We start from the raw sequence: 14,894 nt of genomic DNA, 5'->3' as shown, positions 1-14,894 counted from the left end.
GGTGTCTTGCTGGGGAACGTAACAGAAAGGGGGCTCGTCTGGGATTTTGTTTCCTGTGATAGTTGCTCTAATCTCCGACTGTGAGGCTCTGATGTGCTCAGGTATTTGAGTGTTGAAAATACACTTTTGTGGTAGAGTTGCTGTCACTGACATCCACCCTAATGGGTTATAAGACTCGTGGAATCATTTTATAAGTTTCAAAATCACACAGGCTCGTTGGAAGCATTTGTGGAAAACTCTACATGGGAGATAGATACATGTACGAAGGTGAATCTGCTCATCATCGCTAAGAATTCTGACATCAAAGTGGCATCAGGCAATCCAAAAGCAGTAATATAATAATATATAATAATATATCCCATTTAGCAGACGCTTTTGTCCAAAGCGACTTACAAGTCGGCTGGGGCCACTACTTTTACATATGGGTGGCCCCAGTGGGAAACGAACCCACGACGCTTGGCGTTGCAAGCGCCATGCTCTACCGACTGAGCCACACAGTAGTCAAAGCGCTGATTGGTGGAGGACTGATAAGGGTGCTACGGGTAGTGGGGTGAGTCCCGTAGATGTTCAACCGAGGGAGTTAGAACTAAAGGCAAAGTAGGAGTAACATAAATTAGAGCTTGAGCACAGGAAAAGATGAGATGAGCGCGCAGCCAAAGAACGTTGAACATGCAGCCAAACAAGAAGATCAAGAGGATGCGGCACTGATTAGAAATGGCTCACTTTATCTTTCATTCATTGTTCATTTCACTGCCAATTTCATCAGATGCGTTTATTGTTCAATTTATGTGTGATACAATATTGTATTATTGGTTTGACATTATGCAGTTTACAAAAATGAGTCGGGAAATAACTTAGTTTTTGGTACACATTTTAAATATGTTTTGATTTTATAGGAACTACCACAGTGCAATGTCTGTTCTATATAAAGACAGATTGTTATATACATGTGATATTACAACATTATTTACATTCATTTGTTGTGGTATTAAATTGCAAAAGAAGCCATGCTAATTGGTAAACTGGTACAAGCAACATATATAATTGTGCAGATTTATTGTAAACGTGCTTCACTGAAGAACAGCACATAAAACATGTTGTTTCCTGATATCCTGATAGAGTCATAGATTTGAGAGCAGATTATTCCATTAATGAAGCTGAGGTTGGGTTTCACATCCTCCTGTATCAGTGAGTCCATGGAAACCGTACTTCTTTGGACAATCCTGTGTCGTGTTGATGAATCATTGTCCCACAACCGTTATTCAGGCTTCGCTCCCAAAGAGGAGACTGTCCGTTAAGAGATCCTTTTTCTTTCTGCTTTATTCCGTTGGTCGATGAGAAACACTTCTTTAAATGGATTATCCTGTTCTTTGTCCAGTTCTGTTTTTTAAGAGTTGAGGATGTCCCACTAGATCTCAGAGTAAGTCCGTATCTCCGGTATCCTGATCCTAAGCTGTCAGGGAATATTTAAAAACAGGTATTTGAGTATGGAATAGGTTTCTAAAGTGATCACTAGCTCCTCTGTGTCCTCAATCATGTAGTAATTAACTTGGAAAGAGCACACCCAGAAGGCTGAAACTGTTCATCCATACCTATTACATAACATATTTGACAGCATTATGATGAACATTCCGTTCCCACCTCTGATTGGCTGCCAGGGTCACTCAATGTAAAATGCTGCCCTGACGAGGTGGCAGTCGTCTGTATGACTTGAACGGCGTCCCTATCAGCACCCCAGGAACTGTAGTCATGGCAGATGATCTCAGGCCTCCTGGACACCTTTTGAAGAAGAAATAGAAAACTTGATTGTCCATTGTCATTTTCAGAACATGGATTTTTTTTAAATGTTGCCTTTAAACCCTTTAAGTAACATGCACTCGTCTCCCACACACACACAGAGACAGAGGGGTCGGAAACAAGGGGGAGCCATGGGTTAAGTCAAGTGCCTTGCTCAAAGGCACCACAGCAGGAGATGGCATCTAGGATACCTAAAATAGATCCCCACCTGTGCCTGTGTTCCATGGTAGGGAGACGGCAGCCTTGTACTGGAGGATGACAGGGAATCTCCCTCTGCGTCGTACTGCAAGCCCACTCGGCCCCCATAAGGTGGGTTAGGCTCATTCTCTGTTTAAAAGGGGACAAAACGCCGTACATACACAGTTTACGTGTTACGTCCACAGGAAACAGCAGGTGGAAACAATACAGAGAAATGCTCACTGACTATTTCTTCTTCAGCAATACAGTGTTCAATTTCAAACAGTAAGAAATAGAACATCCAGAATAGGATCATTAAAGAGCACAGAATCAAACCTAGGTCAGATAAAAGTAAAAGAATGTATAAGAATGGCATATTATAAATGCACCCCATAAAACACAATTTGAGCGATAACCTATGACAGGTGAGGCAGAATAGGCTTTAGACAGTGTACCTGTTAGGACTGTGGTACTACTTGAACCAACCAAGTGGCCACCTGTATTTGGCCTGTTGGGCCATTCAAAGTCTTCCTCCAGCCACTGGTTAACTTGTCCAGTATGGATATCTTTCACCCTGAAGGAAAGGGGGAGAGAAGAAACTTACTTTATGAGCTTACATTGCTGATCATCGTAGTATGATCATTGTTTTGAGAATAATTTTGGTTGGTGTCATTGATTGCTACAAAAATTGTACATATATATATATATGTGTCACGGCATTCAAGAGAAGGTGAGGACCTGTCACGCCCTGGTCGAAGTATATTATGTTTGTCTTCATTTATTTGGTCAGGCCAGGGTGTGACATGGGTTATTGTGGTGTGTTTTTGTCTTGGGGTTTTGTGGGGTGTCTAGCATAGTCTATGGCTGCCTGAGGCGGTTCTCAATCAGAGTCAGGTGATTATCGTTGTCTCTGATTGGGAACCATATTTAGGCAGCCATATTCTTTGAGTATTTCGTGGGTGATTGTTCCTGTCTCTGTGTTTGTCGTCACCAGATAGGCTGTATAGGTTTTCACGTTCCGTTTGTTGTTTTGTATAGTAAGTTATTTCATGTCTCGTTCATTTACATTAAAGAACATGAGTAACCACCACGCTGCATTTTGGTCCGCTTCTCCTTCTACAGACGAACGCCGTTACAGGACCAAGGTGCAGCGTGTTCATAATACATTTTTAGCAACTGAACACTAAATACAAAAATGACAAAAAAGAATAACCGAAACAGTTCTGTCTCGTACAGATACTAAACAGAAAACAACTACCCACAAAACCCATGTGGGCAAGAGCTACCTATGCATGGTTCTCAATCAGAGACAATGACAGACAGCTGTCCCTGATTGAGAACAATACCCGGCCAAAAACAAAGAAATACAAAAACATTAAAAAAAGAACATAGAATGCCCACCATAGTCACAACCTGGCCTAACCAAAATAGAGAATAAAAGGCCTCTCTATGGCCAGGGCGAGACAATATGTGGTGGAGGTCAGAGTTCATCATATCCAAATTCTAAACAAATGCATAGCCTTGTAATACATATTTTGTGTTTCACCTACAGGCTTGTTGTCTGTGCCAACATCTTACTCCTGTTGTTTTAGCTTTACAAATCTACACATTAGCTTCTCTCATGACTAGATGGTGAAGGTTTCTCTCGTGACTAGATGGTGAAAGCTTCTCTCGTGCCTAGATGGTGAAGGCTTCTCTCGTGATTAGGTGGTGAAGGTTTCTCTCATTACTAGATGGTGAAGGCTTGTCTCATGACGAGATGGTGAAGGCTTGTCTCGTGACTAGATGGTGAAGGTTTCTCTCATTACTAGATGGTGAAGGCTTGTCTCGTGACTAGATGGTGAAGGCTTGTCTCGTGACTAGATGGTGAAGGCTTCTCTCGTGACGAGATGGTGAAGGCTTCTCTCGTGACTTGGTGGTGAAGGGATCTCTCATGACGAGATGGTGAAGGCTTGTCTCGTGACTAGATGGTGAAGGCTTCTCTCGTGACGAGATGGTGAAGGCTTCTCTCGTGACTAGGTGGTGAAGGGATCTCTCATGACGAGATGGTGAAGGCTTGTCTCGTGACTAGGTGGTGAAAGGATCTCTCATGACGAGATGGTGAAGGCTTCTCTCGTGACTAGGTGGTGAAGGGATCTCTCGTGACGAGATGGTGAAGGCTTCTCTCGTGACTAGGTGGAGAAGGGATCTCTCGTGACGAGATGGTGAAGGCTTCTCTCGTGTCTAGATGGTGAAGGGTTCTCTCGTGACGAGATGGTGAAGGCTTCTCTCGTGACTAGGTGGTGAAGGGATCTCTCATGACGAGATGGTGAAGGCTTGTCTCGTGACTCGATGGTGAAGGCTTGTCTCGTGACTAGGTGGTGAAGGGATCTCTCATGACGAGATGGTGAAGGCTTCTCTCGTGACTAGGTGGTGAAGGGATCTCTCATGACGAGATGGTGAAGGCTTGTCTCGTGGCTCGGTGGTGAAGGGATCTCTCATGACGAGATGGTGAAGGCTTGTCTCGTGACTAGGTGGTGAAGGGATCTTTCATGACGAGATGGTGAAGGCTTGTCTCGTGACTAGATGGTGAAGGCTTGTCTCGTGACTAGATGGTGAAGTCTTGTCTCATGACTAGATGGTGAAGGCTTGTCTCGTGACTAGATGGTGAAGGGATCTCTCATGACGAGATGGTGAAGCCTTGTCTCGTGACTAGGTGGTGAAGGGATCTTTCATGACGAGATGGTGAAGGCTTGTCTCGTGACTAGATGGTGAAGGCTTGTCTCGTGACTAGATGGTGAAGGCTTGTCTCGTGACTAGATGGTGAAGGGATCTCTCATGACGAGATGGTGAAGGCTTGTCTCGTGACTAGGTGTTGAAGGGATCTCTCATGACGAGATGGTGATTGCTTGTCTCGTGACTAGATGGTGAAGGCTTGTCTCGTGACTAGGTGGTGAAGGGATCTCTCATGACGAGATGGTGAAGGCTTCTCTCGTGACTAGGTGGTGAAGGCTTGTCTCGTGACTAGATGGTGAAGGGATCTCTCATGACGAGATGGTGAAGGCTTGTCTCGTGACTAGGTGGTGAAGGGATCTTTCATGACGAGATGGTGAAGGCTTGTCTCGTGACTAGATGGTGAAGGCTTGTCTCGTGACTAGATGGTGAAGGCTTGTCTCGTGACTAGATGGTGAAGGGATCTCTCATGACGAGATGGTGAAGGCTTGTCTCGTGACTAGGTGTTGAAGGGATCTCTCATGACGAGATGGTGATTGCTTGTCTCGTGACTAGATGGTGAAGGCTTGTCTCGTGACTAGGTGGTGAAGGGATCTCTCATGACGAGATGGTGAAGGCTTGTCTCGTGACTAGATGGTGAAGGCTTGTCTCGTGACTAGATGGTGAAGGGATCTCTCATGACGAGATGGTGAAGGCTTGTCTCGTGACTAGGTGTTGAAGGGATCTCTCATGACGAGATGGTGATTGCTTGTCTCGTGACTAGATGGTGAAGGCTTGTCTCGTGACTAGGTGGTGAAGGGATCTCTCATGACGAGATGGTGAAGGCTTCTCTCGTGACTAGGTGGTGAAGGGATCTCTCATGACGAGATGGTGAAGGCTTGTCTAGTGACTAGGTGTTGAAGGGATCTCTCATGACGTGATGGTGAAGGCTTCTCTCGTGACTAGATGGTGAAGGCTTGTCTCGTGACTAGGTGGTGAAGGGATCTCTCATGACGAGATGGTGAAGGCTTGTCTCGTGACTAGGTGGTGAAGGGATCTTTCATGACGAGATGGTGAAGGCTTGTCTAGTGACTAGATGGTGAAGGCTTGTCTCGTGACTAGATGGTGAAGGCTTGTCTCGTGACTAGATGGTGAAGGCTTGTCTTGTGACTAGATGGTGAAGGCTTGTCTCGTGACTAGATGGTGAAGGCTTGTCTCGTGACTAGATGGTGAAGGGATCTCTCATGACGAGATGGTGAAGGCTTGTCTCGTGACTAGGTGGTGAAGGGATCTTTCATGACGAGATGGTGAAGGCTTGTCTCGTGACTAGATGGTGAAGGCTTGTCTCGTGACTAGATGGTGAAGGCTTGTCTCGTGACTAGATGGTGAAGGGATCTCTCATGACGAGATGGTGAAGGCTTGTCTCGTGACTAGGTGTTGAAGGGATCTCTCATGACGAGATGGTGATTGCTTGTCTCGTGACTAGATGGTGAAGTCTTGTCTCGTGACTAGGTGGTGAAGGGATCTCTCATGACGAGATGGTGAAGGCTTGTCTAGTGACTAGGTGTTGAAGGGATCTCTCATGACGAGATGGTGAAGGCTTCTCTCGTGACTAGATGGTGAAGGCTTGTCTCGTGACTAGGTGGTGAAGGGATCTCTCATGACGAGATGGTGAAGGCTTCACTTACTGCACATCAACATTTATGTCACTCTTTGTGTTTTCCCTGATATTTTTAGCTGCTGTGTTGATGTGTAGTCAGTCTCACCTATTTAATTGTCGTCTATGCCAGGGCACATAGACCACCATGACCCCCACGGCTGCTATCGCCAGTCCTGCCAGGGTCAGTAGCGCGGCAAAGAGGTCCCTCTTCAGGATAGGACCGAAGCAATCGGAGTCTAGGTACCAGTAGTCCTGGTTACATCTGTGTGGGTGGTGGATGGGACACAGATGGATGGAGGGTTAAGTAATTGTGCTGGTTTTATGTTGGCTATATGTTGGCGATATGTTGTATGTGTTGTATGTTGGCTATATGTTGTATGTGTTGTATGTTGGCTATATGTTGTATGTGTTGTATGTAGGCTATATGTTGTATGTGTTGTATGTTGGCTATATGTAGTATGTTGGCTATATGTAGTATGTTGGCTATATGTAGCATGTTGGCTGTATTTAGTATGTTGGCTATATTTAGTGTGTTGGCTATATGTTGTATGTTGGCTATATGTTGTGTGTTTGCTATAATTTGTATGTTGGATATATGTTGTATGTTGGCTATATGTTGTATGTTGGCTATATGTAGTATGTTGGCTATATGTAGTATGTTGGCTGTATTTAGTATGTTGGCTATATTTAGTGTGTTGGCTATATGTTGTATGTTGGCTATATGTTGTGTGTTGGCTATATGTTGTATGTTGGCTATATGTTGTATGTTGGCTATATGTTGTATGTTGGCTATATGTTGTATGTTGTCTATATGTTGTATGTTGTCTATATGTTGTATGTTGTATGTTTTCTATATGTTGTATGTTGGCTATATGTTGTATGTTGTCTATATGTTGTATGTTGTCTATATGTTGTATGTTGTCTATATGTTGTATGTTGTATGTTTTCTATATGTTGTATGTTGGCTATATGTTGTATGTTGTCTATATGTTGTATGTTGTCTATATGTTGTATGTTGTCTATATGTTGTATGTTTTCTATATGTTGTATGTTGGCTATATGTTGTATGTTATGCTATGTTATGTTATGTTATAAGAAGTCATAAGAGGTAATACTCTTACCTGCAGACCGGACCGTCCCTTGACATACTACATGTGCCGGTGTTGCAGTTCTTTTCCCTGTTGTGTCCGGGGGCACAGGGAGAGACACAGACCAGTCGCCCATCTATTTGTGCTGCATGGTAGTATATCCTCAAGTCCTTATCTAGTTTGGCCGTGACGCATACCGCTACACAAAGAGGATGGTAAGTTAAAAATAATATTAAGTTCAAAGTTCAAAAGTATGTTATGTTAAAAGTCAATGCAGGAGATGAATTGGAATTTTTCAAAGGTTTGGACAAACCTACTCATTCAAGGGTCTTTCTTTATTTGTACTATTTTCTACATTGTTGAATAATAGTGACGACATCAAAACTATGAAATAACACATATGGAATAATGTAGTAACCAAAAAGTGTTAAACAATTCAAAATATGTTATATTTTAAATTCTTGAAAGTAGCCACATTTTGCCTTGGTGACAGTTTTGCACACTCTTGGTGTTCTGAATTACAGTAACTGACCCCAACCCTGGTAGGAACAGCTTTACAGTATAACCTCATTCACTAAAATGTGTTGAAAGGATATCCATAGATACCCTGGTGTGGACTCACAAATATAGGCTTTAGTGTACTTACATTCTTTATCAAATGTGGAATTTTTTACAATGACATCTCCAATTATGTCCACCCCAATACAGCCTACTTGGCCTGTGAATGCAACAGAAAGGTTTGTTATACAAAACAAATGATTTGACACGTGATTTGTCAATAATACCATCTTTTAATAACGCAGTATATTTTGTTTGTGAATGTAAAGTTTACGAGTGGTAATTTTTCTTACTTTTCTTTAATTTGATACACGTTGGTCAAGTATAGCTAGTCAGACTACAGACACTTACGATATTAGAAACCGGTTAAGTAGGCCAGAGCGAAACACTCTGAATTTATGAATGGACAATCTGTCAATGTTCTGAATTTCCAAACACCCCGAGAGCGCACTCTGGCACTCCAGATTTGAATTAACGATCACATATTAGACCTGTACTCGGCATATTAGCTATACTCAGCCAGGGCTAATATGTGACCGTTAATTCAAATCTGGAGTGCCAGAGTGTGCTCTCGGAGTGTTCGGAAATTCAGAACATTGACAGATTGTCCATTCATAAATTCAGAGTGTTTCGCTCTGGCCTACTTAACCGGTTTCTAATATCGTAAGTGTCTGTAGTCTGACTAGCTATACTCGGCCTTGTCTCAGGATGGTAAGTTGGTGGTTGAAGATATCCCTCTACTGGTGTGGGGGCTGTGCTTTGGCAAAGTGGGTGGGGTTATATCCTGCCTGTTTGGCCCTGTCCGGGGTTATCATAGGATGGGGCCACAGTGTCTCCTGACCCCTCCTGTCTCAGCCTCCAGTATTTATGCTGCAGTAGTTTATGTGTCGGGGGCTAGGGTCAGTCTGTTATATCTGGAGTACTTCTCCTGTCTTATCCGGTGTCCTGTGTGAATTTAAGTATGCTCTCTCAAATGTTTTCTTTCTTTTCTCTCTCGGCGGAGGAGGACCTCGGACCATGTCTCAGGACTACCTGGCATGACGACTCCTTCCTGTCCCCAGTCCACCCGGCCCTGCTGCTGCTCCAGTTTCAACTGTTCTGCTTGCGGCTATGGAACCCTGACCTGTTCACCAGACATGCTACCTGTCCCAGACCTGCTGTTTTCAACTCTCTAGAGACAGCAGGAGCGGTAGAGATACTCTCAATAATCGGCTACGAAAAGCCAGCTGACACTTACTCCTGAGATGCTGACTTGTTGCACCCTCAACAACTACTGTGATTATTATTATTTGACCATGCTGATCATTTATGAACATTTGAACATTTTGGCCATGTTCTGTTATAATCTCCACCCGGCACAGCCAGAAGAGGACTGGCCACCCCTCATAGGCTGGTTCCTCTCTAGGTTTCTTCCTAGGTTTTGGCCTTTCTAGGGTGGCTTTTTCCAAGCCACCCTGCTTCTACACCTGCATGCTTGCTGTTTTGAGTTTTAGGCTGGGTTTCTGTACAGCACTTTGAGATATCAGCTGATGTAAAAAAAAGGGCTATATAAATACATTTGATTGGATTTTGATTTGATTTGATTTGTAGTCAGTCACTGACCTGTGGTGCAGTTTTTGGCCGCATTGAGAATGTCCTTGATTTGTTTTTCTGACTCAGCAATCTCCTTACTTAGGTTCTTCCCATTCTCTATGCTCAGTAGAACCACATGCTCCACCACGACACTGCCATTCCTGATAGAGAGCGAAGAGATTCCAAAAAAAAGGTTCCACATTTTAAATAGACATTCTAAAAAGAGGTTCAACTAACCTTATAAAGTAAGTGTTTAATGTACATGCATGCTGCCTCTTTGTTGCGACATTTCCTCAAATGTTCACATACCTGAGTCCTATTATTACTATGCCGATAAAATTGTTAATAGTGCGGTTGTACAGTAAGGTCATCTGGAAAACATAAGTTGTTATAGCTCAGTTAGTTACTATTAATGAGCTCATTAAGATTATACATGTATCATTAATAAAGAGTATGTAAAGTCGGCACTTACATCGTTGGTGAAATTTTTTGTAAAATCTTGGTATTCCTGTGTTGTCGGGTGACTGTATTCTTCTTTAAATGTTTTGTTGAGTCTAACAGTGACATCTGTTGATACTTCAATAGTGTCTGTAGTTCATTGACATGAATAGGACAATAAGGAACAACAATTAGACCATTTATGGACCAGTAGTAGTTAGATAAACCAGGATAGTATATTCCATAGGACTGGCAGTTTTTTACTGACAGAAAACCTCCAAGCCCTAGTAGTATCACAGAGTATTTCCTGGTGAGGTCATGTGATCACTCACCCACAGTCACAATTATCGGAGGTCCAGTTGTTGAGAGTGAAGTTGACGTCAATGAAGCAGATGCAGTTGTAGAAGTTGGACTGGATGCAGTAGAAGGGTTAGTTGGGGTAGTTGAAGTAGGTGTAGTAGAAGGGGTAGGTGTATTAGAAGGGGTAGTTGGGATAGGTGTATTAGAAGGGGTAGTTGGGGTAGGTGTAGTAGAAGGGGTAGGTGTATTAGAAGGGGTAGTTGGGATAGGTGTAGTAGAAGGGGCAGGTGGGATAAGTGTAGTAGAATGTGTAGTTGATGTAGTTAGGGTAGTTGGAGAAGGTGTGGTAAGTGTAGTTGATGTAGTTAATGTAGTTGGAGGTGTGGTAGGTGCGGTAGTTGATGTAATTAGGGTGGTTGTAGAAGGTGTGGTAGGTGGGGTAGTTGATGGAGTTGAAGGTGTGTTGGGTGTGGTTGTGAAAGGTAATGTAGTTTGAGTAGTGAGAAAGGGTGTGGTAGATGTGGGAGTTGGAGACTGTGTTGTGGTTATTGCTTCCATCGTTGGGCGAGCTGATGGACCTTGTGTAATAATGGTAATTGTTTCAGCTGGAATTGTTGTTATTTCTAAAGTTGTTGTGTGATCTTCAAGGGTCGTTCCCGCTGTAGTTGTGGAGTCAGTTGGCTCTGCAGTTGTACTTTCAGTTCCCTGGGTAGATGAGAGTCCAGCGGTAGTGGAAGATATTTGCCCGTCCGTGACTGCTGAAGTTAGTTCATTTGTAGTGGCAGGCTCACTGGTAATCGTAGAAGGTTGTGAGGGACTTGTTTCCGTCGAGGTACTGGTTGAAGTTTCTGTTACACCTGAGGACATAGCTGTAGTTGTTTCCATTGTGTCTTTGGTTGATTCTGGTGTCAGGGTCACTCCCGATGTTGAAAACGTAGCTTCCACAGCTGCACTTGTTAAACCAGCTGAGATCGCTGTCGAATCTTCAGCAGATGTGTTTGCTTCAGAAGTTGTTGTTGATGCCTCACTTGATGTTGAGGTACCAGCAGTGCTAGTTAGAGACTCACTTGTAACGTCAGAGGGCACTGTTGTGTGACCAGAAGTGATTGTGGGAGATGGGCTTGTCACAGTCTCTGAGCTCGCTGATGGTTCTTGTGTAACAATGGTCGTTGTTTCAGCTGGAATTGTTGACATTTCTAACGTTGTGTGAAATTCAAGGGTCGTTCCCACTGCAGTTGTGGAGTCAGTTGGCTCTGCAGTTGTACTTTCAGATCCCTGGGTAGTTGAGAGTCCAACGGTAGTGGAAGATATTTGCCCGTCCGTGACTGCTGAAGTTTGTTCAGTTGTAGTGGCAGGCTCACTGGTAATCGTAGAAGGTTGTGAGGGACTTGTTTCCGGCGACGTACTGGTTGAAGTTTCTGTTACACTTGAGGACAAAGCTGTAGCTGTTTCCATTGTGTCTTTGGTTGATTCTGGTGTCATGGTCACTCCCAATGTTGAAAATGTAGCTTCCACAGTTGCATTTGTTACACCAGCTGAGGTCGCTGTCGATTCTTCAGCAGATGTGTTTGCTTCAGAAGTTGTTGTTGATGCCTCACTTGATGTTGAGGTACCAGCAGTGCTAGTTAGAGACTCACTTGTAACGTCAGAGGGCACTGTTGTGTGACCAGAAGTGATTGTGGGAGATGGGCTTGTCACAGTCTCTGAGCTCGCTGATGGTTCTTGTGTAACAATGGTCATTGTTTCAGCTGGAATTGTTGACATTTCTAACGTTGTGTGAAATTCAAGGGTCGTTCCCGCTGCAGTTGTGGAGTCAGTTGGCTCTGCAGTTGTACTTTCAGATCCCTGGGTAGTTGAGAGTCCAGCGGTAGTGGAAGATATTTGCCCGTCCGTGACTGCTGAAGTTAGTTCATTTGTAGTGGCAGGCTCACTGGTAATCGTAGCAGGTTGTGAGGGACTTGTTTCCGTCGAGGTACTGGTTGAAGTTTCTGTTACACCTGAGGACATAGCTGTAGTTGTTTCCATTGTGTCTTTGGTTGATTCTGGTGTCAGGGTCACTCCCGATGTTGAAAACGTAGCTTCCACAGCTGCACTTGTTAAACCAGCTGAGATCGCTGTCGAATCTTCAGCAGATGTGTTTGCTTCAGAAGTTGTTGTTGATGCCTCACTTGATGTTGAGGTACCAGCAGTGCTAGTTAGAGACTCACTTGTAACGTCAGAGGGCACTGTTGTGTGACCAGAAGTGATTGTGGGAGATGGGCTTGTCACAGTCTCTGAGCTCGCTGATGGTTCTTGTGTAACAATGGTCGTTGTTTCAGCTGGAATTGTTGACATTTCTAACGTTGTGTGAAATTCAAGGGTCGTTCCCACTGCAGTTGTGGAGTCAGTTGGCTCTGCAGTTGTACTTTCAGATCCCTGGGTAGTTGAGAGTCCAACGGTAGTGGAAGATATTTGCCCGTCCGTGACTGCTGAAATTTGTTCATTTGTAGTGGCAGGCTCACTGGTAATCGTAGAAGGTTGTGAGGGACTTGTTTCCGGCGAGATACTGGTTGAAGAATCTGTTACACTTGAGGACATAGCTGTAGTTGTTTCCATTGTGTCTTTGGTTGATTCTGGTGTCATGGTCACTCCCAATGTTGAAAACGTAGCTTCCACAGTTGCACTTGTTAAACCAGCTGAGGTCGCTGTCGATTCTTCAGCAGATGTGTTTGCTTCAGAAGTTGTTGTTGATGCCTCACTTGATGTTGAGGTACCAGCAGTGCTAGTTAGAGACTCACTTGTAACGTCAGAGGGCACTGTTGTGTGACCAGAAGTGATTGTGGGAGATGGGCTTGTCACAGTCTCTGAGCTCGCTGATGGTTCTTGTGTAACAATGGTCGTTGTTTCAGCTGGAATTGTTGACATTTCTAACGTTGTGTGAAATTCAAGGGTCGTTCCCGCTTTAGTTGTGGAGTCAGTTGGCTCTGCAGTTGTACTTTCAGATCCCTGGGTAGTTGAGAGTCCAACGGTAGTGGAAGATATTTGCCCGTCCGTGACTGCTGAAATTTGTTCATTTGTAGTGGCAGGCTCACTGGTAATCGTAGAAGGTTGTGAGGGACTTGTTTCCGGCAAGATACTGGTTGAAGAATCTGTTACACTTGAGGACATAGCTGTAGTTGTTTCCATTGTGTCTTTGGTTGATTCTGGTGTCATGGTCACTCCCAATGTTGAAAACGTAGCTTCCACAGTTGCACTTGTTAAACCAGCTGAGGTCGCTGTCGATTCTTCAGCAGATGTGTTTGCTTCAGAAGTTGTTGTTGATGCCTCACTTGATGTTGAGGTACCAGCAGTGCTAGTTAGAGACTCACTTGTAACGTCAGAGGGCACTGTTGTGTGACCAGAAGTGATTGTGGGAGATGGGCTTGTCACAGTCTCTGAGCTCGCTGATGGTTCTTGTGTAACAATGGTCGTTGTTTCAGCTGGAATTGTTGACATTTCTAACGTTGTGTGAAATTCAAGGGTCGTTCCCACTGCAGTTGTGGAGTCAGTTGGCTCTGCAGTTGTACTTTCAGTTCCCTGGGTAGTTGAGAGTCCAACGGTAGTGGAAGATATTTGCCCGTCCGTGACTGCTGAAGTTTGTTCAGTTGTAGTGGCAGGCTCACTGGTAATCGTAGAAGGTTGTGAGGGACTTGTTTCCGGCGACGTACTGGTTGAAGTTTCTGTTACACTTGAGGACAAAGCTGTTGCTGTTTCCATTGTGTCTTTGGTTGATTCTGGTGTCATGGTCACTCCCAATGTTGAAAATGTAGCTTCCACAGTTGCATTTGTTACACCAGCTGAGGTCGCAGTCGATTCTTCAGCAGATGTGTTTGCTTCAGAAGTTGTTGTTGATGCCTCACTTGATGTTGAGGTACCAGCAGTGTTAGTTAGAGACTCACTTGTAATGTTAGAGGGCACTGTTGTGTGACCAGAAGTGATTGTGAGAGATGGGCTTGTCACAGTCTCCGGGCTTGCTGATGGTTCTTGTGTAACAATGGTAGTTGTTTCAGCTGGAATTGTTGACATTTCTAGCGTTGTTGAGTGATCTTCAAGGGTCGTTCCCTCTGCAGTTGTGGAGTCAGTTGGCTCTGCAGTTGTACTTTCAGTTCCCTGGGTAGATGAGAGTCCAACGGTAGTGGAAGATATTTGTCCGTCCGTGACTGCTGAAGTTAGATCATTTGTAGTGGCAGGCTCACTGGTAATCGTAGAAGGTTGTGAGGGACTTGTTTCCGGCGAGGTACTGGTTGAAGTTTCTGTTACACCTGAGGACATAGCTGTAGTTGTTTCCATTGTGTCTTTGGTTGATTCTGGTGTCAGGGTCACTCCCGATGTTGAAAACGTAGCTTCCACAGTTGCACTTGTTAAACCAGCTGAGGTCGCTGTCGAATCTTCAGCAGATGTGTTTGCTTCAGAAGTTGTTGTTGATGCCTCACTTGATGTTGAGGTACCAGCAGTGCTAGTTAGAGACTCACTTGTAACGTCAGAGGGCACTGTTGTGTGACCAGAAGTGATTGTGAGAGATGGGCTTGTCACAGTCTCCGGGCTTGCTGATGGTTCTTGTGTAACAATGGTAGTTGTTTCAGCTGGAATTGTTG

The 14,894-nt window shown here is 44.1% G+C and overlaps 1 protein-coding gene across 1 annotated transcript; it reads right to left on the bottom strand.

The window, feature by feature from the left end:
- Positions 1 to 726: 726 nt before the first annotated feature.
- LOC135510340 (mucin-17-like) lies at positions 727 to 11,341 on the bottom strand. Its single transcript, XM_064931188.1, has 11 exons — positions 10,314 to 11,341; positions 10,016 to 10,131; positions 9,853 to 9,914; positions 9,574 to 9,704; positions 8,060 to 8,131; positions 7,447 to 7,612; positions 6,432 to 6,587; positions 2,430 to 2,548; positions 2,006 to 2,124; positions 1,642 to 1,779; positions 727 to 1,453 (listed from the first exon to the last, which is right to left on the bottom strand). The coding sequence occupies exons 1-11, from the start codon at positions 11,164 to 11,166 to the stop codon at positions 1,409 to 1,411; spliced, it is 1,977 nt and encodes a 658-aa protein (XP_064787260.1). The 5' UTR covers positions 11,167 to 11,341; the 3' UTR covers positions 727 to 1,408.
- Positions 11,342 to 14,894: the final 3,553 nt, after the last annotated feature.

Source organism: Oncorhynchus masou, chromosome 23, assembly GCF_036934945.1.
Source record: "Oncorhynchus masou masou isolate Uvic2021 chromosome 23, UVic_Omas_1.1, whole genome shotgun sequence".
Classification (NCBI taxonomy): Eukaryota; Metazoa; Chordata; class Actinopteri; order Salmoniformes; family Salmonidae; genus Oncorhynchus; species Oncorhynchus masou.
The sequence above is the reverse complement of the archived record's forward strand: the minus strand, read 5'-3'. Positions and strand labels throughout refer to the sequence as shown.

What these genes read in the sequence shown, in the direction of transcription:
- LOC135510340 (XM_064931188.1), bottom strand. Translation starts at nt 11,166, where the DNA reads ATGGAAACAACTACAGCTATGTCCTCAGGTGTAACAGAAACTTCAACC. An exon ending in TTCCACATTTGATAAAGAAT is followed by an intron (nt 7,613 to 8,059) that starts GTAAGTACACTA and finishes CTCTTTGTGTAG; the next exon opens with CGGTATGCGTCACGGCCAAA. An exon ending in CATAGACGACAATTAAATAG is followed by an intron (nt 2,549 to 6,431) that starts GTGAGACTGACT and finishes CCTTTCCTTCAG; the next exon opens with GGTGAAAGATATCCATACTG.